This window comes from Panthera pardus, unplaced genomic scaffold, assembly GCF_024362965.1.
Source record: "Panthera pardus isolate Hobbes unplaced genomic scaffold, ASM2436296v1 HiC_scaffold_25, whole genome shotgun sequence".
In the NCBI taxonomy this organism is placed as follows: domain Eukaryota; kingdom Metazoa; phylum Chordata; class Mammalia; order Carnivora; family Felidae; genus Panthera; species Panthera pardus.
The window spans coordinates 48225590-48252271 of record NW_026526821.1 but is presented as its reverse complement, the minus strand read 5'-3'; the positions used below and the strand labels follow the sequence as shown (position 1 = coordinate 48252271).

Sequence of the window (26682 nt, the reverse complement as noted above, 5' to 3'; positions counted from 1 at the left end):
AGAGTCAGTCACTTAAGCAACTGAGCTACCCAGGTGTCCCAAGAATGGATCTTATAAAATACAATGTTAAAAGGAAAAAGTCAAATTCAAAAGAAAATATATCGTACAACCCAATTAAATAACTATTTTGGACACAAAACAATACTACCCACTCTTCAAAAATACCGATGTGAAGGTACACATAAAAAGCATGAGAATGGTTGCCTAAGAATAGGGGAAGGGGACTAGAGTAGGTGTGGGGGAAAAGACAATAAATTAGTGAATGAATAGGAAGCAAGCAAGCCAGAGAGGACTCCCAAGTTCTTGAGAGGGTGAGGAGGAAGGGCTAGGAGTCAGAAAGTATTGAGAACTGAGTCCGAGTGAAAAAAAAGTGTCAAGTGCGCCTTTTCCATTAGGAGGTCCCCCAAAGCAGTATCTTGGTGGAGCACCTTCCCTGTGGGTTGGAGGGGCATGTGAGCCCTTGCCTGCAGTTCTCATCAAAGACTGCAAATGTGTGCAAGGGCTGGTACTCGAGGCCAACTTCTGTCATGAAGCCTTCCAGGTGGAGCCTTTATAATTACCTGCAGCCTGAAAAGTTACTTCTAGGAGTTTGGCCTGGATCCAGTCTCCTCAGAGGGGATCCCCTCAGAAGTTTCTCTGTAGGCAACAAATCCTCCAAATCCATCCCCCTTAATCTCTGGGTCACTTTGAGGAGAGAGCCAGCAGAGAGGATGGGAAGGGTCCACAGAAACAAGGGAAGCTTCTTCTGATCTCTGGAAGTCTCTTGCATTTTCATATTGATTTCCACCTTAATTTCACCATGGTTATTAAATGATCTGCATAGTGTCAGGCCTGTGAATTTTGTTGAGACTTACTTTGTGATACACAATTGATCAATTCTGGAAATGTTTCATATGCACTTGAAAAGAGCATGTATGCATGATCAGTGTGTAAGTGATGTTCAGTGTAAGTCAAAAAGGACAAGTTGGTACCTCTCTATAGGAACTTTAGAACATGGCTGATGTACTATGTCCGCTGAGTTTTATCAGCCCCTGTGGGGTGTGTTTTGTATCTTCTCGCTATGATTGTGGATTTGATTATCTCCCCTTTTTATTCTTTCTGTTTGTGCTTTGGGTATTCTGAGACAGGCGCCTACATATTTAGAGTTGTTACATATTCCTAGTAGATAAACATTTCCATCAGTAAACTGGCCACCTTTATTTCAAGTGCTGTCTCTTGTCTTAGGGCTTATGGAATCTTAGTACTGTTATACTGACATTTTTTTTGGTTAGCGTTGACATAGTATACTTTAATCCATTCTCATTTTTCCAAAATCTCTGTGTTCATGTTTAGAAGTGTTTCCTCTTTGTTTTGCCTTCTTGTACTTTTCCAGCAGTCAACTAACTTTTAACTAAGGTTTCCAGTGCATTTACATCATCCTAGTTGCATTGATTCCTGTTCCACCTTTGTGCTATTTTCATGTATACTAATTCTATATGTGTTTTTTTTTAATTTTTTTAAATTTTTATTTATTTTTGAGACAGAGAGAGACAGAGCATGAACAGGGGAGGGGCAGAGAGAGAGGGAGACACAGAATCTGAAACAGGCTCCAGGCTCTGAGCTGTCAGCACAGAGCCCAACCCAGGGCTCGAACTCACGGACCGTGAAATCATGACCTGAGCCGAAGTCGGACGCTTAACCAACCAAGCCACCCAGGCGCCCCTAATTCTATATGTATTTAACAATATTCAATACAATATTATTTCTTACAGTCAATATATCACCTACATTTATTTACATATTGTTCCTTTTGAGTGTTCCTCCTTTCTTCCTACCATACTATTTTTCCATCTGGACTTGTTTTTCCTTCTTCCCAGAGAATTCCCTCCAGTGTTTATTTTAGACCAATTCTACTGGCAACAACTACACTCCATTATGCGTTTAAAATAACTTGATTTTGTATACATTTTTGAGAGAGGTTTTTGCTGGCTGAGGGATTCTAGGTCCATAATTAATTTCCTCCAGCAGTTAGCACGTGCATGGCATCTTCTGACATTTCGTTGTTTCCTGAGCTCAGCTGAAAGCCCGATAATGGTTTGTTTGAAAATAAGAGATATTTTTACCTCTGGCTGATTTTAAGATTTTTTTTCTCCTAAAATTTGACTTTGAACTCTTTTATTCTCAGTTATGGGTTTCTTTTATTATACCCTGCTTAGGGTTTATAACATTGCTTAAATCAATGGCTTGATGTCTTTGGTCAGTTCTAGAGAACTCAAGCTTTATATTTTTTTCTTTTTTTAATATAATTTGGCTGTATATGTATTCAGTATAATACAAGTTGGCTAACATACAGTGTATACAGTGTGCTTTTGGTTTTGGGGGTAGTTTCCCGTGATTCATCTCTTACACACAACACCCAGTGCTCATCCCAACAACTGCCATCACCCAACAACTTCCCCTCTCCCTTGCCACCCCCCATCAGCCCCCCCGTTTGTTCTCTGTATTTAAGAGTCTGTTATGGTTTGCCTCCCTCCCTCTCTGTAACTATTTTTCCCCTTCCTTTCCCCCATGTCTTCTGTTAAGTTTCTCAAGTTCCACATATGAGTGAAAACATGATATTTTTCTCCGACTGACATTTCACTTAGCATAATACCTTCCAGTTTCGTCCACCTTACGGCAAATGGCAGGATTTCAATCTTTCTTATTTCCAAGTAGTATTTCATTGTATATATAAACCACATCTTTACCCATTCATCAGTTGGTGGACTTAGGCTTTTTCCATAATTTGGCTATTGTTGAAAGCACTGTTATAAATATTGGGTACGTGTGCCCCCATGAATCAGCAATATTGCTTCTGTCCCATGGTGTGTTTCTTCCTCTATGAGGGAGATCTCACCTTGCCTTTCTCATGCTTCCCATCTTGTATCTGTTCAGGTCTGCCTCCCTGCTGTCTAACTCTCATGTAGCTGCTCTGAATCTGAGGTTAACCTGCCTATTGCATTATTCATTTCCATTACTATATTTTTCAGTTCTAGAACTTTCCTTTTATTCTTTTATGGTAGCTTCTACTTTTTTGCTGGTATTACCCATCTTTCTCCCCTGAACATATTCATCTTGGACACATTAAAGCCCCATATCTGATAACTACACTGTCTAGGTATATTTTCAGTTTTGTTTCTATTATTGAATTTTGCTCTTGATTTACCCATCAAGTCTTGTCTTTTTTATGATTGCTTTTGACTGAGTGATGGACATTCTGTGTTTTAAACATGTGGAACTAATTGAGGCTTTGAATGATTTGGAAAATATTTTACCTTGATCTGACAGCAATGCATACAATGTAACCATAGGGCAGGCCTACATAAAATATACATAGACAGTTTCAGAGATAATAGATGTCATTATCTAAAGACTAAATTCTGAAAGTGGGTATGACCAGGAGACTGGAGAGGAAGGAGAGGTCATACCAGCTTTATGAGCACGCTGGGAAGACATGGGGCAGATGCTGAGGAATGGCATCTGTGTCTAGGGCAGTTGGAGACAGAGGTGAGGTGCTCAGCCTAACAAATATGATGCTTCAGAACATTGATTTGTTGGTTTTGATTCACTGATGCTATTCCTGGGCTGACAATGTAGCTTCCTAAGAGAGGACAGGAAAACTTATAAACAGCAGCAGTTTCTGTGGTATATGATTTTGCTTTGACAATAATATTTGGAAAGCATCACAAAAAGGAGATAACAAATGACTAGTTACATGTATTTCTGAGCCTTTGTTTCTTTGATAATGTCTATGGATCTTTGCATTTGGAAATCAAAGAGTTAACATGGGTAAAAAGAACTAGGTTCAATCTGTGAGCTCAGTTTAGGAAAAGCACAGTAGAGAATCATGAGACTAGCTGCCAGGGCCCTGGCAGGGAAATGGGGAAGGGTGCTGGTGGTGAGGGTTAACAGAGATCATCTCATCACTTAAATTTCATGACATCAACCTTGCAGGGAACATCGTTCCTTTATTTCTCTTTCACCTCCTCCCTTTTCACTTTGAAGCTTCCCCAGAGAATTCAGTGCTGAGATTTTGGTTTAAGCCCCCATTTCAGAAGGGGTCTCACAGATATATTCCAAAGACCTCTGCTCCCTCAAACCAGTAAATCCCATAAAACATTCTGGGTTTGTAGAAATAGAGAATTTCTGAAATGCATGTCAATGTTTCTATATGGGTGATTATATTGTAACTTTCAAGTATATTTTTACTCCCTACTGATTTTGGGACAATGAATGACTGGGCTGGATCTGGAGAGGTCTCTCTAAGACACATTGACACAGGACAGGCTGCTCCTGGTGCTGACTCACCTTGGATAATGCTGTATCATTCAAAAGTTACTAATGTGTGCTCATCAAAGGCAATGGTGGCAGGCACATTTACCCACCTTGCCAAAGACTCTTGCACAAACCATGACCTGTGATCATGAGTTGAGTGAATGGGGCCATGTTTTTAATTCTATATTCTATGAAAGCATGAACCAGAGGAAAGACATAGGTCACAAACAAAATACACTAGCTACATTTCACACATTTCTTAATATTTCAGTTCCTTAGAGAACTATTTCCCAAATGTGGCCACAGTGCCAATCACCTGGAGACTGTATGTATTTCTGATTTTGGTTCACAAAGATTCTTCTTTAGTAGAGAGGGTGGGTATGGCCTGATCTCTAGGAGATTTGTAAAATTAAACCAAGGGGTTTTCATGGATCAGAAGACACAATAGACATAGTGAGAAAGAACAGGACACTAGGCCTTCCTCAGGTGAAGCCACAATCCCTCAGAACCTGAGTTCTCTCAAGAAAGGATGGGTAATAGTGACCTATTATCTGTTGGCCACACAGACTTACCCTTGTAAGTTTGTGTATGTCCCTACCAAGGCGTGGGAGAGGTCACAAACTTTATACACAGATGTGTCAAAGAACCAAAGCTGAACCAGACCACTATTTTTGTGCTATACCCAATGGAACTGTCCAAAATTGTCTTGGAAAATTCTGTCACATCATCCCTATGACCATTTCACAAAAATAGATGGGCCAGGAAACAGGCAGACTTTCAACAAGGAGCCACTCAAATCAGAGTCCTTAGAAACCCAGGAAGAAGGAAGAAAGATGCTCAGCCCCTCCATTCTGAAGTATTCCTCCAAGCAGTATTGTTACTGCCTCTCTGACCCAGTCATTCCCCCAGGTGCTCCCACACTCTCTTTACTCTGCCCCTCCAGGCCATCCCCATGAGTATCTCAGAAGACAGACTTACTCATCAGGTTGGGTGTCTGTAACCACAGTGGCTGTCCCAGGAGTAGTGATTGGCATTGACAGCCATGGAGGTCAGCCTGTGCTGGGAGGGGGTTACAGGCCTCAGGGAGCAGGTGAGACATAGAGACTGGAGCTATTGTGTTCTGAGCTATCATCAGAGGCTTTGGAGAAGATCTAATTATGTGTCAGTGAGGCTTATGTGCAGATGCCCTGATGGGTGTCCAAGAAGGGCAAAGCCTTTTGTCAGCTTCATTCACCCACCTCCAATCCCTGTGATGAGATATGGCCCCACTTCAGAAGGACCACCCCGTTGTGAGTGCTGAAATAAAGAAGATACAGGTGGATGTTCCCTCACAAAATTGTCTGCATTCCTTTTGAGTGGAATAGATGAGGGGTTGGAGAGATTGGAGAATGAGTGAAGAAATGGATACATGGATGGATGGATGGATGGATGGATGGATGGATGGAAGGACGGATGGATGGTTATATTAATGGATGACTGAATGAATAAATATACCAACCAACCAGTGGGGGCCCTGAAAGAACCACGAGGGCAGCCTCCCATGAGTTGGGGAGTCTGATTGACTCAACACTGTGCACCAATAGCCAATGTAAGAATAATAAGGATGATCAATTCTGTACTTCTTGTCACAGCAGCAACATTTATAAAATAAAAATGATTCAGGAAAGTGCAAAACTGACAGGGACCCAAAAAGTGCTCTGAGATTCTTTTAATTCTCCTGGTGCTGAACAGACCTGGGACTACATACAGACTGACTGTTGCTCTCTGGAGGAAAAGGATCTTTTGTATGAGGAGCCAGGGGCCCCTTCCCAGCCTATTTCTGCACACAGGTGCTGTTCAGGAGGGAGAACTGGGAAAGCCATGGTCTGATATCCACAACAAAGGTGCAGTCCACCTAAAAAAAAAGTAATTATGAGATTAGAACAGTTTCACACATGGAGAACATTTAGCATGAAGGACTGAATAGGAGTTCAAGGTGCATGAAAAACTACAAAAGATGAAAAGCAAAAACAAACAGTGACCTGGGGTAGGACTTGAGGAGCTTAAGATTCCACCAGAATAATGGGCAGGGGTTGCTGAATCTGCACATGTGGAACAAGGGTTCCTGAGAAGGCATGTGGTGGGACCATTACGTGCCCTTTCAGAGTCTTGTCAGTGCAGATTATGCTGCCTTAAGCACCCGCCCCCGCCCCCCTGAGTTCTTAGGGAGCCAGCAGACTGCCCAGGAGGTGGTCCAACTAGTGCTGCCAACACTCAGCAGCAGCTGCAAACCTACCCTGAAAGGATGCTACCCCCAAGTCTGGGATGGGAGTACCGAGATAAGCACCCATCCTGGCTGAGCATCATCCTGACTGAGGCTCATGCCTGGGGTCCAAGTCTCCTGAATAAGATCAGCTCATAGATGATAACACAAGAAGGCTACTATAGAGGCCAGCTGTAAGTACAGGGCTCAGCTCGCTGCCCTTCTAGGAGCAGCTCTTGTCTGCCTGGAATGACCACATCCCCCTTCAATGGGAAGCTCTGGAACCTGGGGAGAGAGGAGCCAGACTCTCATTCTGGCCCATGACCATCCCTGACAATTTCCCTAAGCCTCCTCCCATCAACCCTCCTTTATGTGAATGTTCATCATATTCTCAAACCTTTTTCTCTCTCGGGCCTTCTTGTAAGGGACAGTTTTCCAGGTCTTCATCCTGTTTTGAGCAAATGGTTTGGCCCAACTCCAACTCCATTAAATATATCAAAGTAAACTGCTGTTAAGAACAAATTGTAGAAACTGCAGTGAAATACTTTGCATTAATGAGAAAAACAGAAAACCATAAGGAAAACAGGCAAAAACTGTGAATGTGCATATGTAAATGAATAAGGACATATGTATGTGTGATGACTCTTATTTTTCTAATTTTAAATGATTTTTTATTTCACCTTTTCCTCTTCATTTTCCCTTTTTTCTTATAAGAAGATGTCCATATGTACATGCACTAGAATCTTCCCTGTAGCACTCTTCCTGATGACCTGTAGCTTTTACTCACATTCACAGCACCATGAATGCACAGAATGGAAGACTGCACAGCAAGGTGCCTGCATGGTCTGCAGCAACACTGACAGCACCACCCATCTCTCATTGGACACCTACACAGCATCAGCCAGACACAATGTGAGCACACCAGTGAGTCCTTCTCTGGACAGTAGGATAACAGGTGTGTTAGTCCACTGATCAGCCATCAGAGCTTGCCATTCCTTTCGGGACAGCATCTAGATGGGGACATAGAGGGTCCTGGGGGCTGGGAATGCTCTGCCTCTCTTCATGTGGGAACTGGCTATACAGAAAGGCTCTTCTTGCTAATGTTCATTAAGGTGGATATTTACAAAGCAGTGTTGTTCCATGTGTTTGTTAGGCTTCTATCAGGAATTATTAAAAGTTATTATTTTATTTTGTTAAATAGAAATAAATCCACAAAAGCACAAGAAGAACTCAAACAGGAGCACCTGGTTGGCTCAGTCAGTTAAATGTCCAACTTCAGCTCAGGTCATGATCTCCCACTTCATGGGTTTGAGCCCTGTGTTGGGCTCTGTGCTGACAGTTCAGAGCCTGGAGCCTGCTTGGGATTCTGTATCTCTGTCTCACTCTCTGCCTCCCACCCCCACTTGTTCTCTCTCTCTCTCTCTCTCTCTCTCTCCCTGTCTCTCTCTCTCTCAAATATAAACATTAAAATTTTTAAGTAAAACAAAAAAAAAAAGAGGAAGAACTCAAACATAGAAATATAGTCAGAATTCACCATAAGGAGAAATCTGCCTCTCAGTGGACTGATTTGGAATTGTCTAGAAAGCTGACTTCATTTGAGACTCAGTTCTTACAGCTGACACATGATACCCACTCATACCTAGACATGTACCATCAACATGACACACACCACCAACACACACACACACACACACACACACACACACACACACACACTCATGCACCACCAGCCCCACTTGCATGTTCGCCAGACCCTGAGCTGGGACAGGGCACAGGGGCTGAAGCAGCAACTGTGGTCTCTATGCCCAAGGAGCTCCTGAAGCTTCCAGGTGTCCAGGGCTGGCTGCTGTCTAAGGAAGAGGCGGAAGGTAAGGAAATGGGAAAGAGTGAAGGAATCTGGTGGGCTATGTGCATGGGCCGTCTTCAGGAATGTGGTGAAGAGTTGAGACCCTCTCCATCAGAGCCCTGCTGGCATGGTAGGCTATCCTGGCTCAGGACAGTTCATGCGGGGACCAGAATCTGGGCATGGACAGAATGAGTTCTGGACAGCAGTATGTATTCTGTCCAAAGAAAGCACAAAATGGTAAGAATAAACAGCAGTGGGAAAGGTTTTCCCGACAGACTAATGACACGTTTCTATCAGACCCAACCTCTTTCTCGCTTTTAAGGCTCTATAACACAAGACCTTCTTCTGCCTGGGCTGTTTCAGGAATCTTAAATTCCCAGATCTATTTGTGTCTTCTCCAAACCTGCTGTGTCTTTTCAGTTGATAGAGTCACTGCACACCCATGTGTTCTGGAAAAACACCCAGGGTCCGTCCTTGAGCCTCTTTCACACCCTCATACCAGTGCACTCCACATCAACCTCCAACAGATACAGAAGCCAGCACTTCTTTCATTTCCCAGTGATCACTGCATCCCAGTGGCTGTGGAGCCTCTGAGAGAACCCCTTCCATGGGTCTCCAGAACTCCAAGGATAACATCCCAAGTCTTCACCTGGGGCCCTGAAAGGTGCCCCTAGTCCCACTTCCCACTGTACTCCTGCCTCTCTGCACCTCTTTCATAGCAAATCCAGTCCCTGGAATTTCAGGCCATCCCCAGGGACACTTGTTGCTTGTTCCTCTAGGGTCCTCTCCACAGCTGCCTGCCCTCCTTATCCCCACCCTCCATGTGACTGGGTCCTTCCAGGAGTACCTGTCATTTAGATGCCTTCCCTGACCACTCCCCATACCTCTCACCTCCCCTCAGCCCTGGGCCCCCACACGTGCAGCTCTTGCCCCAGCTTTCCACTATTTCACTTATGAACTTGGGGGCCGTTGGCCTGTCCTCACCAGCATAACAGTCACATGAGAACACATCCCTGCCTGTCATCTCTGCCATCTCCCACCCAGGCTTGGACCCACAGTGCTTCATACAGGAGCCTCACAGCTCAACTGCTGTCATGCCTTTCCTTCTCAGGATTTTGTTTCCCATCTACCGCTTTTCTTAGCGTTTCTTGTTTGTTTGTCCCACTCCAGCTTCTCTCAGCTGCCTCATCAGCCCCTGTTCTTCCCTCTTTCACTCCGCAGCTGGATCTCTGTCTTCAGTACTTGCTTTCTGCTCACCTCTTTCCTTCTCCCCTTTGTTATTCAGGGGCCTCACTCATAAGGAAAACAAATTGGAAACCTGGAACACTTCTAATGAGAACTTGTGTTTTTTTACCAATATTTGCCAAATTAAAATGATGATACAACAGACAAAAACAGATCTGGGCATTTAGGAATGCTCTTCCCTGTGGATCCAGGACTCGCCCCTCCTAAGTGTGGTCTCTAGGTGAATATGGAGCCACAGGGAGGGAGGATCCAGCACTTACCTTGCGCTGGCTTCGCCGTACCCACAGCAACTTGTATGCATACTCATCTGGATAGACTTGGTTGAAATGGAACACTGCAAACTCCACACACAGGGCAAAGTGATTTGCTCTCCTACTAATGTCCACAAAGTCAGAACTACAGACATGAGACACCAGTGTAATGAGCCCCAGAAGCAAAGGTGCCTTCAGGAGCATGCTGTCTGGTGTCAGCCCTGGGGGCCAGCAGCACACAGATGGCAGGGTAACAGCTGGTGTGGGCCCACTCTCTGCAGCTCTGCATCCCACACAGTTCTACCCCAAGGAGTCCCTGGCCGTTGGCCAGTGCTCTGTCCAGCTCCTCCCCTTCACTGCCTGCCTTGTCCCTCCCATCTTTACAAACAGAAGGCAGAGCAGAAGCTCTCAATCTCCACTCCTTTGTTCCATAAGCCTTGGACACAGGGACACACATGAAAGATGCTCTGTTTGCAGGGCTACATCCCCCTGCCCCAGCCCAGCCCAAATAGGCCCTGATTGGGGGCCTTGAAGCCACCTCTCTTCCTCTCATGGCAGTGTATCCTACAACTGGCAAGTCACAGGAACACTTAGGAACACTGGTAGGCCCTGAGTCCTGGGGATTTGAGGTAAAAGCCAGGTCTACCTCTGACCATGGCTGCCACCTATTACCCCTGGGGGCATCAGGAGGGTACAGGGAAGGGCGACCACTGGGGCTGGGGTACCATCCTTTCCATCACCTCTGGCACCTACTGACCTACTTGCCATGAGGTCTGACTGTACTTGTCAGTGGGGAGAGAGATTTCTAATGTCCTGGGATGGGTGGAGAGAATGCCCAGGACAAGGGGGGTATACTAGACCAGAGCAGGTCTCTGCTGGATGGCAGCCATGGACATGGGTCAGGAGCTGGGAAGGGCAGACCTGGCTCAGCCCCAGCCCACATGCATTTCCACACAGCTCTGAAACTTTGACATCCCATGGCTTTTGCCATGCCATTATTGTCAGGCTTTTCACAGAGGAGAGGTACTATGGTACTTGCCTGACTTCATACAAAGCAATGGGGAGTGAGCAGACAGGGAAAGTACAACATGCTGCCCACATGTATGAGGACACTATGCAAGGGAAGGATTTTTCCACTTGGGCATGGAGTAAATAGACACAAACATATTGATGATGATCCCAGAGAGGGTACGGGGCCAAGGCCACAGCTGTGGGGACAGGCCATAAATACACACTGGGGCTACCCCAGGAAGAGATGGGAGTGTGGCCAAAATGACAGACACTCTTGTGAACACCTTCCCTTTTGCACATCAGTATATGGTTGGAGGTATGGGCATCTAAGGACAATCATCACAAGGGCTCTAAAACCTACCTCCAAATATGTCTGAGTCTGAGTGTTTCCTCCCCCGAGGAGCTCAGGGCCCCGACACTGGTTCTTCCTCTCTACTCCTGGCAGCAGGATGACTAGAGTGGCCATTGTAACCTTTTGAGAACTGCAGGATTTATAACAAGGCCCCTTTACATTACTAACGTGGGTTGTCACTGCCTCACTTCTAGAACTCTCTTACTGGGGTTTAGGGATTTCATGAGGCCTGTGAATGGACAGCTGTTGGATTTATTGACCCTTTCTATCAATTTATTTCTTCTTTCCTTTAACTATGCTTTTTTGTGATAACTTCCTCTCATTCTTGAGAGAGAGACTATGATCATCAGTCATCCTAGCGTCCATCTTCAGCATGTGCCTGTCCGAACCATTGCTTTCCTTGAAGCTGAACCCCAGCATCACCATACATACTTGTCACATCATAAGTTTTAATCATTTCCTTTGATAATATGCCCTAATCAGAACTGAGATTACTTCTCCAGCCCATGTGTTATTTAAAGGTGGATTATTGGGGCGCCTGGGTGGCGCAGTCGGTTAAGCGTCCGACTTCAGCCAGGTCACGATCTCGCGGTCCGTGAGTTCGAGCCCCGCGTCAGGCTCTGGGCTGATGGCTCGAAGCCTGGAGCCTGTTTCCGATTCTGTGTCTCCCTCTCTCTCTGCCCCTCCCCCGTTCATGCTCTGTCTCTCTCTGTCCCAAAAATAAATAAAAAATGTTGAAAAAAAATTTTTAAAAAAAAATAAATAAAATAAAATAAAATAAAGGTGGATTACTGACTCAACAACCATTTTTCTCCTTAATTTCAATCTTAACACCACTGCAGCCAGAGAAATTATTCCATATAATATCAATTCTTTCAAATTCATTGAGATTTGCTTTATGGATCAGAATATGTTCAATTTGGATCAGTATTCTATTAGCTGAAGAATATATGTTGTTAGTTGGTGGTGAATGTTCTATATAATTGTTATTAATTTGTCAAAATAACACCAAAGGGGAGCACAGAGTAAGGCATGGTAAGTCACAGTTCAGCAAGGGACCATGGGAGAAGTTGAAATAGATGACTATCACTCACAGGTCCTGGGGGAGGCACTCAGCAAGATGAAGCGGCCACATGGGGAGGTCAAGGCACAATACAGATGGAGCCAAAAGATCTGGAGCACATGGCTTTACTGGGTAGAATGCTTTGGGGTTCTTAGGATAGGGCCAGATTGGGCAATTCAACTCTTAAGAGCAGGGTCCTGGTAAACCTCAAAAGGGTCTTATGTAATGGCACACAAAGGGGAGGCTCTGGAGGCAGGGGAGACTGTTGCTCACAAGGGCTGTACGGGAAGTCACTTCCGGTGCTTCCATTTGCTTTTGACTCTAGGGCACATGCTTGTGCTTATATGAAAGGTTAGTGTCACTTTTAGGAACCCTCAGTCTCCTTGGCCACACAAAGTGGATGCCAAGGCAGCAGTACTCTGGAATAGTTTAGCTAAACTCTGAACAATAATCAAAAATCAATGTATTCTTAAATTTTTGTATATATTTTCTGATTTTTACCCGGTGGGGTCTGTCAGTTATTGGATCAGGGTTTGATTGTTCTTCTAGACCTGGGTGTGGCTTTACCAATCTGGAGGCCATAAGAAGAGGTGGCCCAAGAATAGAACTGTTGTAACTTTCATATTCAAGCAAAGCTGTGACCTTCAGTTCTCAAACGGCTATGTTTCTAGTCCCATACTTTTTGAGAGCTACAGGAGGCCACAGTCAGAATCACAAACCTGCACTCACACCTTTGTGTCCAATAGGAAGCTCATTAGAATCATCAGTGCAAGGCTTATTTTTTTTTTGTTTATTTATTTATTTATTTATTTTTGAGAGAGAGAGAGAGAGAGAGAGAGAAAATCCAAAGAAGGCTCCTTTGGACATCACGAAGGTTCGTGATGTCAACACAGAGCCCAATGCAGGGCTTGAACTCATGAACCATGAGATTATAACCTGAGCCAAAGTTGGATGCTTAACCATTTGAGCCACCCAGGTGCCCCTGTGCAGGGTTTAAAATAACCCAGTGGCTGGGTCTGCTGGGAGACATGGCACTAATACAGGGACATTTGCAAAGCCCCCAGGTGCACATAAGGTGTATCTGAGCTCAAAGCACAGCATAATTGAAAAGAACAAGATTCCAGGCCTTCCCAGTGTGAAATGGGAGCAAAGGTAAAGGTGTTCACCTATGAGGGGCACCTGTGAGCAGCACCAATTAGTGCTCAGAGAGGCTCTGACTGTCCTAGCCAGCACAGCCCCCTGAGCAATGGATGGCTAGACCACTATGAACCTGAGTGATGTTAAGCCAAGGTCAGGTATTATGCTGGCTGTGCTGACCACACCTTGTTTGTTTATATTTGCCCCTATCATATTGTGAGGAGATGCCAGAAATTCTATACACAGGTTGGTCAAAGGACCAAACCTGACTCAGACCATCTTTATGCTGTGCCCAGTGAAGCTGCCCAGAGTGCTTATAGCCTCATCTTGGGAATACATCAGCAAGAAAGGGACAGAATTTCAACCACAGTTAAATTAGACCCCCTAAAAATCTAAAAGTAGGTAGGATAATCCCTAACCCCTCCATTCTGAAGGATTCCTCCAAGTGTCATTGCCACTGCCTCTCTGTCCCAGTCATGCCCCCAGGTGCTCCCACACTCTCTCCACTCTAGCCCTTCAGGGCTACTCCCCACGAGGATCCCAGAAGACATACTTACTCATCAGGCTAGGTGTCCATCACCACATGTCTGTTCCAGGGGTAGTGATTGGTATTGGCAGCCTTTAAGGCCAGTATGGGCTGTGAGGGGGGGGTACAATATATCAGAGAATAGGTGGAACATGGTGACTGAGGTGTCATGTTCTGAACTGTCCTCAGAGGCTCTGAAGAAAACCTACTTGAAAAGCCTCAGGGGGCTCATGTTCAGATGTCCTGATTGGTGTCCATGGAGGACAAAGCCTTTAGTCAGCTTCACTCACTCACCTCCTATCCCTGTAATGAGATATGGCCCCTCTTCGGAAGGACCACCCCATTGTGAGCCTTCCCCCAGAGCTGAAATAAAGAAGATACAGGTGGATGTTCCCTCACAAAATTGTCTGCATTCTTTTTGAGTGGAATAGATGAGAGCATGGAGAGATTGGAGAATGAATGAAAGAATGGATGGATGGATGGATGGATGGTTATATTAATGGATGACTGAATGAATAAATATACCAACCAACCAGTGGGGGCCCTGAAAGAACCACGACGGCAGCCTCCCATGAGTTGGAGAGTCTGATTGACTCAACACTGTGCACCAACAGTCAACGTAAGAATAATAAGGATGATCAATTCTGTACTTCTTGTCACAGCAGCAACATTTATAAAATAAAAATGATTCAGGAAAGTGCAAAACTGACAGGGACCTAAAAAGTGCTCTGAGATGCCTTTAATTCTCCTGGTGCTGAAAAGACCTGGGACTACATACAGACTGTTGCTCTCTGGAGGAAAAGGATCTTTTGTATGAGGAGCCAGGGGCCCCTTCCCAGCCTATTTCTGCACACAGGTGCTGTTCAGGAGGGAGAACTGGGAAAGCCATGGTCTGATATCCACAACAAAGTTGCAGTCTACCTGGGGAAAAAAAGTAATTATGAGATTAGAACAGAGATTAATACATGGAAAACAATGAAAAGCAAAAACAAACAGTGACCTGGGGTAGGATTTGAGGAGCTCAAGACTCCACCAAAATGCTGGGCAGGGGGTTCTGAATCTGCACATGTGGAACAAGGGTTCCTGAGAGGGCACGTGGTGGGACCATTACTTGTCCTTCAGGGGCCCTACCAGTGCGTGTGACATGGCCTCAACACCATCCCCCACACACACATACGTGAGTTCTGAGGGATCCTGCACACTACCCAGGAAGTGGTCCACCTGGGCCCCCAATATTCAGCAGCAGGTGCAAACCTACCCTGAGGGGAAGCTACCTCTAAGGCTGAGATGCAAGACTGAGACACATCCTTCAAGCCCAGGGGAATAGAGGAGAAGGTGGGATGACCAAACAAACCAAACAGTCCTCCAAAACCAAAATACAGTAGCAAGAGAAAAGCTAGGACCACAGAGAGTGAAGAGTGTCTGCCTGAACCTGAGGTCTCAGGAAGCATCCAGGCTGGGCTCTTGGGGTGGACTCCATCCTGGGAGGAAGGTCATATGGGTGTCTGCAGAGGATCTCTGGTGGACCAGCCAGGTGAGCACAGGGCTCAGCTTCACTGCTCTGCTGGAAGCATCTCTGTCTGCTTAGTGTGACCAACTCTCCTTCCTGGGGATTGGGGGAGTGGTGCCCTGGAACCTGGGGGAAGAGGGGACAAAATGCTCATTCTGGCCCAGGATCATCCTTGACAACCACCCAAGCTTACTTTCATAGACCCTCTCTAATATTATTTTTAATTTTATTCTCAAACCTTTTTCTCTCCTGGACCTTCTTGCAAGGGGCAGTTGTTTATGTCTTCATCCTGCTTTTTACAAATTGTGCGGTGCAACTTCAGCTCCATTAAAAATATCATTGTCCACCTCTGTCAAGAAGAAATTATAAAACAACTTCTAAATATTTGCTTTCCATGAATGAATAAAAGACAGAGAATCAAGTAGAAAAGTGGGCAAAAGATGAAAATATGTGTATAAATAGGATATATAAATCCTCTGTAATTTCTCTGTAAGCATATAATCAACAGAAAAGTGTCCCTATATGAACCTAAAGCATGCACTAGAATCTTCCCTGCGGCACTCTTCCTGATGATCTGTAGCTACTAGCCATGTTCACAGTGCCATGAATGCACAGATTGGAAAGCTGCACAGCAAGGAGCCTGCATGGTCTCCAGCTACAGTGACAGCACCACCCATCTCTCATTGGACACCTGCACAGCATCAGCCAGACACAAGGCGAGCACACCAGTGAGTCCTTCTCTGGACAGTAGGATAACAGCTGTTATCCACTGATCAGCCATCAGAGCTGGCCATTCCTTTCAGAGCAGGAGGGCAGGACATAGGAGGTCCTGGGGGCTGGGAATGCTCTGCCTCACTTCATGTGGGAGTTGGCTGTACAAAAGGGTGCTTTTTGCTAATGTTCATCAAGGTGGATATTTACAAAGCAGTGTTGTTCCATGTGTTTGTTAGGCTTCTATCAGAAGTTATTAAAAGTTATTATTTCTTTTTTATTATTCCTTTTTTTTTATTTTTTTTAACGTTTATTTATTTTTGAGACAGAGAGAGACAGAGCATGAACAGGGGAGGGGCAGAGAGAGAGGGAGACACAGAATCTGAAGCGGGCTCCAGGCTCTGAGCTGTCAGCACAGAGCCCAACCCAGGGCTCAAACTCACGGACCGCGAGACCGTGACCTGAGCCAAAGTCGGCCGCTCAACTGACTGAGCCACCCAGGCGCCCCTCTTTTTTATTATTTAAATTCAAGTTAGTTAACATAGTGTAGTCTTGGCTTCAGGAGTAGTCCCATATGCCTTATATATGACAATGAGTGCTCATCTGAAAAAGTGCCCTCCTTAATGCCTATCACCCATTTAACCCATCCCCCACCTACCTCCCCTCCATCAACCCTCAATTTGTTCTCTATATTTAAAAGTCTTTTATGGTTTGTCTCCTCCTCTGTTTTTGTCTTATTTTTCCTTCCCTTCCCCTATGCTCATCTGTTGAGTTTCTCAATTCCACATTAGTGAAATTATATGATATCTGTCTTTCTCTGACTTATTTCACTTGGCATAATACCCTCTAGTTCCATCCACACTTAAAATAAAAGTTATTATTTCATCTGGTTAAATAGAAGTCCGTGAAAACTCAAGAACTCAAACATAGAAATGTAGCCAGAAATCACCATAGTAAGGAACCTGCCTCTCACTAGACTGACCTGTAATTGTCTAGAAAGCTGACTTCATTTGGGACTCCGTTCCTAGAGCTGACACATGATACCCACTCATGCTCCAACACACACCAAAAACACACTCATATACACATACCCACGCACCCCCAACCCCACTTGCATGGTCACCAGACCCTGAGCTAGGAGAGGGCACAGGCGCTGGGAGAGCAAGTGAAACACCTGTGCCCAAGGAGCTCCTATGACCTCCAGGTGTCCAGGGCTGGCTGGTGTCCAAGGAAGAGGGAGAGGGTCAAAAAATGGGAAGACTGAGGGAAACTGGTGGGCTCTGTGCACAGAAGGAGCTATACCTCATCTCTTCAGGAGTATGATTTAGAGGTGAGACACCACCCCCCTTCAGAGTTCTGCTCGCATGGTGCCTGGCTCATGGCAGTTCGTGGGGACCAGAATCTGGGAATGGACAGAATGACAGCCACCTACCTTTTGCTGGGCCCACCCAGCAACCTGTATGAGTGCTCTTCCCTGTTGTCTTCATTGAACAGAGCCAAAGCAAACTCCACAGATGCCACAAAATAACCATGGTGCTTACTAATGTCTACAAATTCTTTTTTAATGGTCCAGACATGAGCACCCAGCACAATGAGCCCCAGAAGCAGAGGCATCTTCAGGAACATTCTGTCCTTTGTCAGCACCAAGGACTGGCGACACACGGAGGGAGGAGATGGTAGCTACTGCTGGGCTGCCCTCCATAACTCAATATCCCACACAGCCCTGCCCTCAGACCTGCTGACCTCCCCGCTTTGACTGGCACCTCTATCCAACTCCACCTCTACATCCACCTGCCTTGTCCCTCCCATCATCACCAAACAGAAAGCAGAGCAAGGGATCACATTTTCACCCCCTTATCACAAAAACCCTGAACACAATGACATGCATGCAACATGCTCTGTTCCCTGCACATCTCCAGGGATGCCTACCCGAGCTGCTCCCTGAGAGGGTCCCTACTGCTATCTCAGCCCACTCCTGCAAAGTCTTGCATCCACCTTGCTTGCCCCCCTGGCAGTGCACCAAGGACTGCCAGAATCACACTAATCCCTAGGAACCCTGGGGATCCCATTTCTGAGGAGTGGAGGCAGTGGCCAAGACTGCTTACAACCGTGGCTGGAGCCCACAGCACCAGCCAGACCCAGGGGAGTACAGGGTGTGTGGCCAGCAATGAAACAGGTGGGGGAGCTGTCTGATCCTCCTCTTCCAGAAAGTACATCTGGCTTCATCCTCCCAGGGTGATATGCTTATTATTAGTTTTCCCTAAATTCAAAAAATATATTCTTATTTTCACCACAACTTCTTTCTTGACCTGTGGGCTATTGTAGCTGTGTTGTTTAATTTCTACCACAGCCAACTTTCTAATCATCTTTTATTGACTTCCAGCTAAAGCCCGCTATAGTTAGAAAATATCCTATTATTTCTCTTGTTCAAAATTTGTTGAGATTTGTTTTATTGCCCAGAATATGGCCAACACTCTATATGTTCTTTTTTTTTTAAGTTTTATTTTTTTTTAATTTTTTAATGTTTATTTTTGAGACAGAGAGAGACAGATGCATGAAAGGGGGAGGGTCAGAGAGAGGGAGACACAGAATCCAAAGCAGGCTCCAGGCTCCGAGCTGTCAGCACAGAGTCCGACACAGGGCTCAAACTCACAGACTGTGAGATCATGACCTGAGCCAAAGTCGGATGCTCAACCGACTGAGCCACCCAGGTGCCCCTATTTTTATTTTTGGGAGAGAGAGAGTGTGAAAAGAGAAGGAGCAGAGAGAGAGAAAGAGGGAGAGAATTCCAAGCAGGTTCCAGTCTCAGTGCAGAGCTAGAAATGGGGCTTGATCCCATAACCACGAGATCACAAACTGATCAAGAGTGGGACACTTAAGCAACTGAGCCATGTAGACACCTGTATATCTTCTTGAACACAATGTGTATTCTGTATCTTTTAGGAGTTAGATATCTATCTCAGTACACCATTTCATTCAAACCTTCCATATATTTACCCCTTTTGCTTTATTTTGTTGTATTAAGTTTAGTTTGATCTGGTTTGGGTTTGGGTCACTTTTTTGTCTATTTTTCAGAGATGTGTTAAAGTCTCTCATGATTATGATTGTGAATTTATCTGTTCTTCTTTTCTCATAATGTTTGCTTTATATATTATGAGACTATAATTAAGTGCTTATACAAATAGAACTGTTACTATTTTGGTGGTCTACCATTTATCATTATAAGTTGTACCTTTTATCCCAAGTAATTCCTCTTGCTCTGCAGTCTATCTTGTCTGATGTCAGAGTTACTACAGCAGCATTGTTTTCATTGTTATTTTCATGATATATCTTCATCCATCTTTTTTCTCACAGATGATGTCCTACTCACTAAGATGTGCTTTTGTGAGCAGCAAACATTTTTTAAATCAGTCTAAGGGTCTTTTATTTTGAGGATTTATTCCATTTACAATGACTCAGATTACTGCTCACTGACAGCTATTATTGCCATTATTAATATGTTAGGGTTCCAATCAGCCATATTTCTACATGTTTTCTAATTATCTCATTGTCTGTTCTTACATTCCTTTGAATTATCAAGATATTTTTATTATTACAATTATTCCTTTTAATGGCCTTATTTACTCCTTATTTTACTCTTCTTTTAGTGGTGCTTCTAACAAATTGTGATAAGCAACATTTAGTTAATTGAGTCTACTGTAAATTAATACTTTTATCATTTCAAGGATGGTGAGAATACTTTAGAATACTACTACTCCTAACTTCCCACTCACCTTGTATGTTCTTGCTCTCATGTGTTTGAATTCTACATATTTGAAAGCCCATAAGACAATATGATTGTCTTAAATAAATTGGATTTACCCTTCTTCTCTGCATCATTCCTTCAACATTACTTTCACTGTGACCATCTTCTATCCCCTAAAGAACTCTCTTAAGGATTTATTTTTGGTTGGAACTTGATAATATATCTTTTAGTTAGTTAATTTTTTTAAACCTGTCTTATCACTAAATAATTCTACTCCCATGGGAGCCCATGTCTTAGGGATTTAGCCAATTTTCCCACTTCTCCCCTCTCTGTGTCTTTCAAGCATGGTTAATATATGAAATTTAAGGCTATAAATTTTCCTCTGTGCCCTGCTTTGGTTGCATCTCAGAAGTCTTGCTATGCCATATGTTCATTATCTGTCAGTTCAAAGTATTTTCTTATTTCTTATATGATTTTTCATTGACCCTTGGATTATTTAGAAATATACTACTAAATGTACAGGCAGTTAGAGTTTTTCAAATTAAGTTTCTATTGTAACTGCCTACTGTAAACAGAAAACATACTCTGAACCCTTCCAATCTTTAAATATTTTTGAGGTTTCTCTCCTTTTACTTGGTCTGAGAATTTCTTTATTTTACCTTAATTTTTTTTTAATTTTTTAAGTGTTTTTTTTTTATTTTTGAGGTGGGGGGGACAGAGAATGAGTTGGGGAGGGGCAGAAAGAGAGGGAGACACAGAATCTGAAGCAGGCTCCAGGCTCTGAGCTGTCAGCACAGAGCATGACACAGGGCTTGAACTTGCCAGTTGTGACATGACCTGAGCCAAAGTCCACCACCCAACTGACTGAGCCACCCAGGCACCCCTACTTTCATTTTTGAAGAATAATTTTGCTGGCTATAGAATTCTAGGTAGTTATTTTATTTCAGTTCTTTGAAGATTCAAAGTGGCACTTTGAAGTGGTCTGTTTCCAGTCAACTTTTACACAGAAAATATAGCCCTTCATGGTCTCATCAGCTCTTCTTCTTCAGAGGTGCTGAACTCCATGTTTTGTCACCCATTTGAGGCAAAAAAGCACCTCTTCTCCACTGTACTGAAAGTCACTGCCTCCTACTCTTCCATTCATACCCTAGTGCCCTCCCCCATCCCTCTCTCCCCTCCAGGTCTTTCTTTGAGTCAAACAGTATAGGGATGATACAGTTCCATACCAGGGAAGTGTCCACCATCACTGTCTCTTCCAGGGGCTGTGAGTAGTGCTTCAGCCAAAGTCCTCACCATGAATACCAGGCTGAGCCCCCACATGTGTGAATTTAAGCATCAAGGAGTAGGTAGGGATATGCTGAATTGAGCTGCTGCCTTCTGAATTCAATTGCAGTACTGGTGGAAGTTTTCTTTCAATCTGGTGGCCCCTGTGCTGTGCCCCTTGTGGGCATCTATAGGTGGACAGAACCTCCCTTGGCCACTCTCTCATGTCTCTCAGATTTGGGTATGGCTCATCTAGATAATACCTGGGTCTTGTGAGCCTGGTGGATACAGCCTGAAGCAGAAGTGACATGTCCTTCCTTGATTCCTGAGCAATTCTCCTGTAATCCTTGACTTTCAGAAGGTTTATGTTAAAAGAAGAAAATTTTGATTCCATTTGAAATAACATTGAACTTCTCAACCTGGCTCTGCCTTAAAGCTTTCTTCATTCTGTTTTTGGCCTCTCATCCAGGGTCCAACACTGTCTCTGGGACAGTCAGCAGGGCTGTTTCCCTTCTTCCCTATAAAGGTCAGGCCTCCAGGTGACTGGACTCACTGGAGGCTCATAGATGAAGCAGAGAGCTACCCAGGTCAGGGCCCCTGGGAGTTCTGCTGTAGTTCAACAGTTAATTCTCCAAAATGGGGCTCAGGACTGAACAGATATGTACACACTCATGTCCACAGAAACATTTGTCACAATATCCAAAAGTCTGAAAGCAACTTATGCCCATCAACAGATGAATGAATAAACAAAATAATGTATATTCATACAATAGAATACTATTCAGCCTTAAAAGGGAAGGAAATTTCTGTTGCAAGCTATAACATGGGTGAACATTGACAGCATTATGTTAAATGAAATAAGCCAGTCACAAAAGAACAAATATGGTATGATTTCACTTACATGAAGTACCTAGAATATTCAAATCCATACAAACAAAGTAGAAAGGTGGTTTCCGGCGAGGGGGGAGGGGCAGTGGGAAGAGATGAGGTGTTATTGTTTAATGGGTACAAAGTTTAATTTTAGGAAGATGGAAAATTTCTAGAGATTGGTGGTGCTGCACAATAATGTAAATATATTTAATACCAGTGGAATGTATAACTAAAAATGGTTGAAACTATAAATTTCATCTTATGTGTCTTACCACAATGAAAAACATTATATATACATGATAGGGACTCAGGAAAATCCTGAATTACAAAAAAGAGAAGCACATGGTTCCAGAGGGCATGCTGCTCCTATAAACACCTGCTGGCACTGCCCTCTGGTCCACATGTGTCAGCAGGGGGAGCAAAAGGGAAGAGAACCTCTTCCTTGAACACAACCCAGCTTGCACCTGCTGGCTCTCCTCTGGTCTCCCAGCTGGCCTGAGCACTGCTGCCTCTTTCTAGAGCATCAGTGTTGTCCAAGAGCACTAGGGGCTAATGTTGGCCCTTCTCAAAGCTGTGCCACGTGTCTCAGAATATCTGATGCTTGCCTGGGTGTCTAATTCTTGTATCACATTTGACATTGATCATTCCATGGGAAAACTCAACAGAACACAGCAGAGCAATGACCTGTTATAAGAATATTTTATCCTCTTGAGAGATCTGAAGGTTTAGATAACAATGTTGGGTTTTTTTTAATGGTGCAAAGGAAAGGTCTTTTCCTTAGTCATTCAGCCATATATCAGAACCAGGATCAAGCACCAACGTAGTTCAAATGCTTGGGGAGCCCAGAACAAAGCCAATAGGTTTCTGCTCTCCTGTCTCATCCCATAACTCTGACCTTGTCTTTGAGATGATAAACCAGTGAATACACATGCTTTCTACAAGGACATTCCTACTCCTTAGCTCTAAATGGGTCTGATTGTTACCATTTCAGAAGTTGTGAGAGATCAAGGCAGCTGGCAAGGCAACCACTGAAAGACCAGAGCTTCCCATTTTCAAGGGGGCAGGGTCAGAGCTGGAGCCTTGAGAGGAGGTGGGAGGTGTGTGTTCACCGAGGCCAATGGGCACAGACCAGGAAAAATCTAAAGACAAGCTTCTGCACCAGAAGAGCCCTTACCAGGATGCCATGCTAGCACACACATTAGACAAATAAAAACTTAGGGAAATTCTGTACTATAATGGCACTTCAAAAATGTCAAGGTCATAAAAGTCAAGGAAAGACTGAGGAACATTTCCAGATGGAAGAGCAAGTGTGCCCATGGTTCTTCATCCTTTTGTTGCGGGGAACTTGGGAGGAGAAGAGATCCCTTATCCTGGGAGGCCCAGCACACATATCCTGCCACGTTGCCATTGGCTGAGGCTGAAGGAAGCATGCTCATTCCCTGACAGGCACTGAGAATCAGGCAGGAGGTATGCCTGTGTTCACTCCTTGGCCTTCATGTTTGCATTGTGGTTAGGGAGGAGAATGTGCCTGTTTGTAGGAATCACTCATTAATATATTCAGGGTGATGAGGCATCAATTCATCAACTTCCTTTCAAATGTTTCAGGGGAAAAGTTCTTTGCATTGTAATTACAGCATTTCTATAAGGGTCAGATTCTTTTAAAATTAAACTTCTTTTAATAAACTCAGCAAGACTGAGACAAGGCAGTCTCCTTGGCACATGGAGATGCATGAGAAAAGGAGGGAGATGGGCCAGTAGGATAGGACACTGTCCCAACAGTGGGGAACACAAGCTGAAGTAGTGGCTGTGTCCCTGTGCAGTACTGTGATCCATCTCTCTTGACTCAGCAGCAGTAAAATACTTTTGTTTTTTCCTTTGTTGCTTCTGACAAAGGATCACCCATTATTGCAGCCAGGAGGGTCTTAAATATAGACCAATGCCACCTCTATGGAAATGAGAAAGAGGAGAGGCTGAACAGCTGAATGGAAGCTTCTAAAGGCCATTCCTCCACTGGTCATTTCTGGCTTAAAGCTGTTCTTCTTCAGATAGGTGAAGACACCATGGTCTGTCACATCTGCCTGTAGGACAACTGCATAGCAGGTTCTATTGGTACCAGGAAGCACAATGAGAGAGGCAAGGAAGGAAGCCAGTTCCAGATTGCTGATGAGTAGTTGACTGCTGTGGGCAGGTGGGGCTGTGTTCCATGAGGATGTCTGGGAGACAATCTGGAGCATATGTATGGACATATGGACATACAAAAGTATGTTTGTCCATCTGAGTCACAAACTAGAATATTGAGTCCTCAGCTCCTGCCTGACATGTATAGTGGCTGCTCCAAAGTGCATACATTGTCTGCCACTTTTGGCCTATTCCACAATGGGCAAATGTGTCATGTACCCAGAGAAAACTTCAGACAAAACCATGGAGCATGCACTGAGTCCTCCTCTAAATGAGGAGTGTGAATAAGAGAGGATTGAGTCTGGTCTATTTCCGTTCTTCTCTGTTCTATTCCCCCAGGGATTGGTCCTGTTCTATGGCTGGCAATGCCTTGGAGCAGGCTGGCTGCACCAATCCAGCCCTATATCCCTGCTCCATCCAGTGCAGAGAGAGACTATGGGCTTTCTGGAAGTTCCTGTGAAAGAGGGAAATGGCTCATTATTCTGGGAGGGTCAGCACACAACTGATGCTCCACCATTGACTGGGGTTGGAGAAAATGTGCCTGTCTCTACCTATTTGTGGGTAAGGCTATGGTCTGCACTGATCGGCCTGGTTCCATCAGAGACCATCCCTGATAGGGGTGGGTTCAGTTCTTCTTACAAACATGGCTAGAGACAAGGGAAAGTGTGGGTCCCAAGGGAAGTCAGAATTCTGTCTTTTCCCCAAAGGCATTCCCAAAGGGAAGGAAAGAGAAGGGCCCTCTATACTCCTTCAGGGAAGTCAGTTACTAGAGGAAGGAAGACAACCCTGAAACCCCAGAATACAGGCTTCATGGATGTAGAGTGTTTCATGGAAAAGTGGCTTTTAAAATATTGGGATGAAATGTTCCAGTTCCAGGTAAGACAGAGTTAACACATGACACCCTGGCTCTACCAAAGAATAAACATCAAAACCTGGACAGAATTCATGGAGCAGCCACCCAGACACTCTAAAACATACATAGCAGCAGACAGACAAAAGAAGATTCGAATTTTAAATACCAAAGAACCAGGAAGGTTTACCATTGCTTTTCTTCTTGTGTCCCCCTGTCTGGCCCTCAAGAAGCCAAGAACCTAGAAGTGGGCACCACGGTGTGGAGAGAGCTCTGGGAGAAGTCTTCTATTCCTTCTCAAGAAGCAGTCAAGGAACTCATGAGACAGACAGTAGGAGTGACCCTCATGTTTTCTTTTCTCTGCTCCTGATGCCCTGGCCCCTGGGGCAATCCAGTGGTGGCAGCAGAGAGCACATCAGTGTTTCAGGAGGGGAGACACCAAGAAGCAAACCCTTGTTGCTTTTTTTCCTATATCTGTCCTGTTCTGTGGCCCCAGAACTGGGTGTAGATATGGACCTGCCCAGCAGAGCAGGGTATGGGAGGCTCAGGGAACCAGACAGTACTAGAGAGATTGTGGGGAGTGAGGATCTCAGAAACACAAACCCTAATTTGCATAAGTGCAGGTCTAATCCTACACTGCACACCAAAGACTTGTAGAACTGAATGAAGGGATCTAGCACAACCCAGCCAGACTGGCCACTTGAAGACCCACACTCAACACAGATACAAGCAGCACAGCAAAGTCTTGCTTTGACACGAAGCTGACATTGAGACCACAACCAACAGAAGGCTGGTCAGAACTTGGAACCTGAGCCCAATGGGTTAACTGCCTGTTGAGAAAAGAAATACCAATATTCCCCAGAGGATTTAAACAAGATACAGAGTCTCATTACATAACTTTCAAAATGGCCAGGATGCAATCTGAAACTACTCAGCATATGAAGAACCAAGAAAATTTCAGCTCCCATGGAAAAAAAAAAAAAAAACAATTAACAAACACCAAGGTTAGAATTAAGAAGATAAGAAATAACAAGTGATGGTGAGGATGTGGAGAAAAAAGAAACCTCGTGCACTGTTAGTGGGAATGTAAATAGGTACAGCCACTTTTGGATATAGTATGGAGGTTCTTCAAAAAATTAGGAATACCATATGATCCAGTAATTCCACTACTGCATGTTTATCCAAAGAAAACAAAAACACTAATTCAAAAAATACACACATCCTTATGTTTATTGCAGCATTTTTTACAATAGCCAAGATATGAAAGCAACTCAAGTGTCCATCAATAGATGAATGGATAAAGACGATGTAAGACAGATAGATAGATAGATAGATAGATAGATAGATAATATAATGGATTATTACTCAGCCAGAAAAAGGAATGAGATCTTGCCATTTACAACAACACAGATGGACCTAGAGGGTATTATGCTAGGTGAAACAAGTCAGACAGAGAAACACAAATATCATATAATTTTACTTATATGTATAATCTGAAAAATAAAACAAGCAAACAAAAACCAGAAATAGACCCACAAATACAGAGAACAAACTAATGGTTGCCATGGGGGGCAAGGATAGAAGGAGGG

The 26682-nt window shown here is 44.2% G+C and overlaps 2 protein-coding genes across 3 annotated transcripts; both read right to left on the bottom strand.

Moving 5' to 3' along the window:
- Window positions 1–5986: 5986 nt before the first annotated feature.
- On the bottom strand, window positions 5987–10168 carry LOC109274820 (probable cystatin-15). 2 transcript variants are annotated; one of them, XM_019462750.2, is made up of 3 exons: window positions 9887–10168; window positions 6933–7043; window positions 5987–6187 (listed from the first exon to the last, which is right to left on the bottom strand). In XM_019462750.2, exons 1-3 carry the CDS (start codon window positions 10079–10081, stop codon window positions 6107–6109), a joined length of 387 nt encoding a protein of 128 aa, XP_019318295.1. In that variant the 5' UTR covers window positions 10082–10168; the 3' UTR covers window positions 5987–6106. The 2 variants fall into 2 exon arrangements, with proteins under 2 accessions (XP_019318295.1, XP_019318296.1); XM_019462751.2 differs by having other exon boundaries at window positions 6933–7040.
- A 4530-nt stretch (window positions 10169–14698) lies between these two features.
- Window positions 14699–17813, bottom strand: LOC109274821 (probable cystatin-16). The gene is given in 3 exon segments (XM_019462752.2): window positions 14699–14887; window positions 15715–15825; window positions 17616–17813. Coding segments are annotated over 3 exon segments (390 nt in total). The 3' UTR covers window positions 14699–14806.
- Window positions 17814–26682: the final 8869 nt, after the last annotated feature.

Excerpts from the sequence above, each read along its gene's own strand:
- LOC109274820 (XM_019462750.2), bottom strand. The coding sequence starts at position 10,081 with ATGCTCCTGAAGGCACCTTTGCTTCTGGGGCTCATTACACTGGTGTCT. Across the intron at positions 7,044-9,886 it reads TACGGCGAAGCCAGCGCAAG|CAGTTTACTTTGATATATTT; the intron begins GTAAGTGCTGGA and ends TGTTCTTAACAG. Across the intron at positions 6,188-6,932 it reads AAGGCCCGAGAGAGAAAAAG|GTGGACTGCACCTTTGTTGT; the intron begins GTTTGAGAATAT and ends CTTTTTTTTTAG.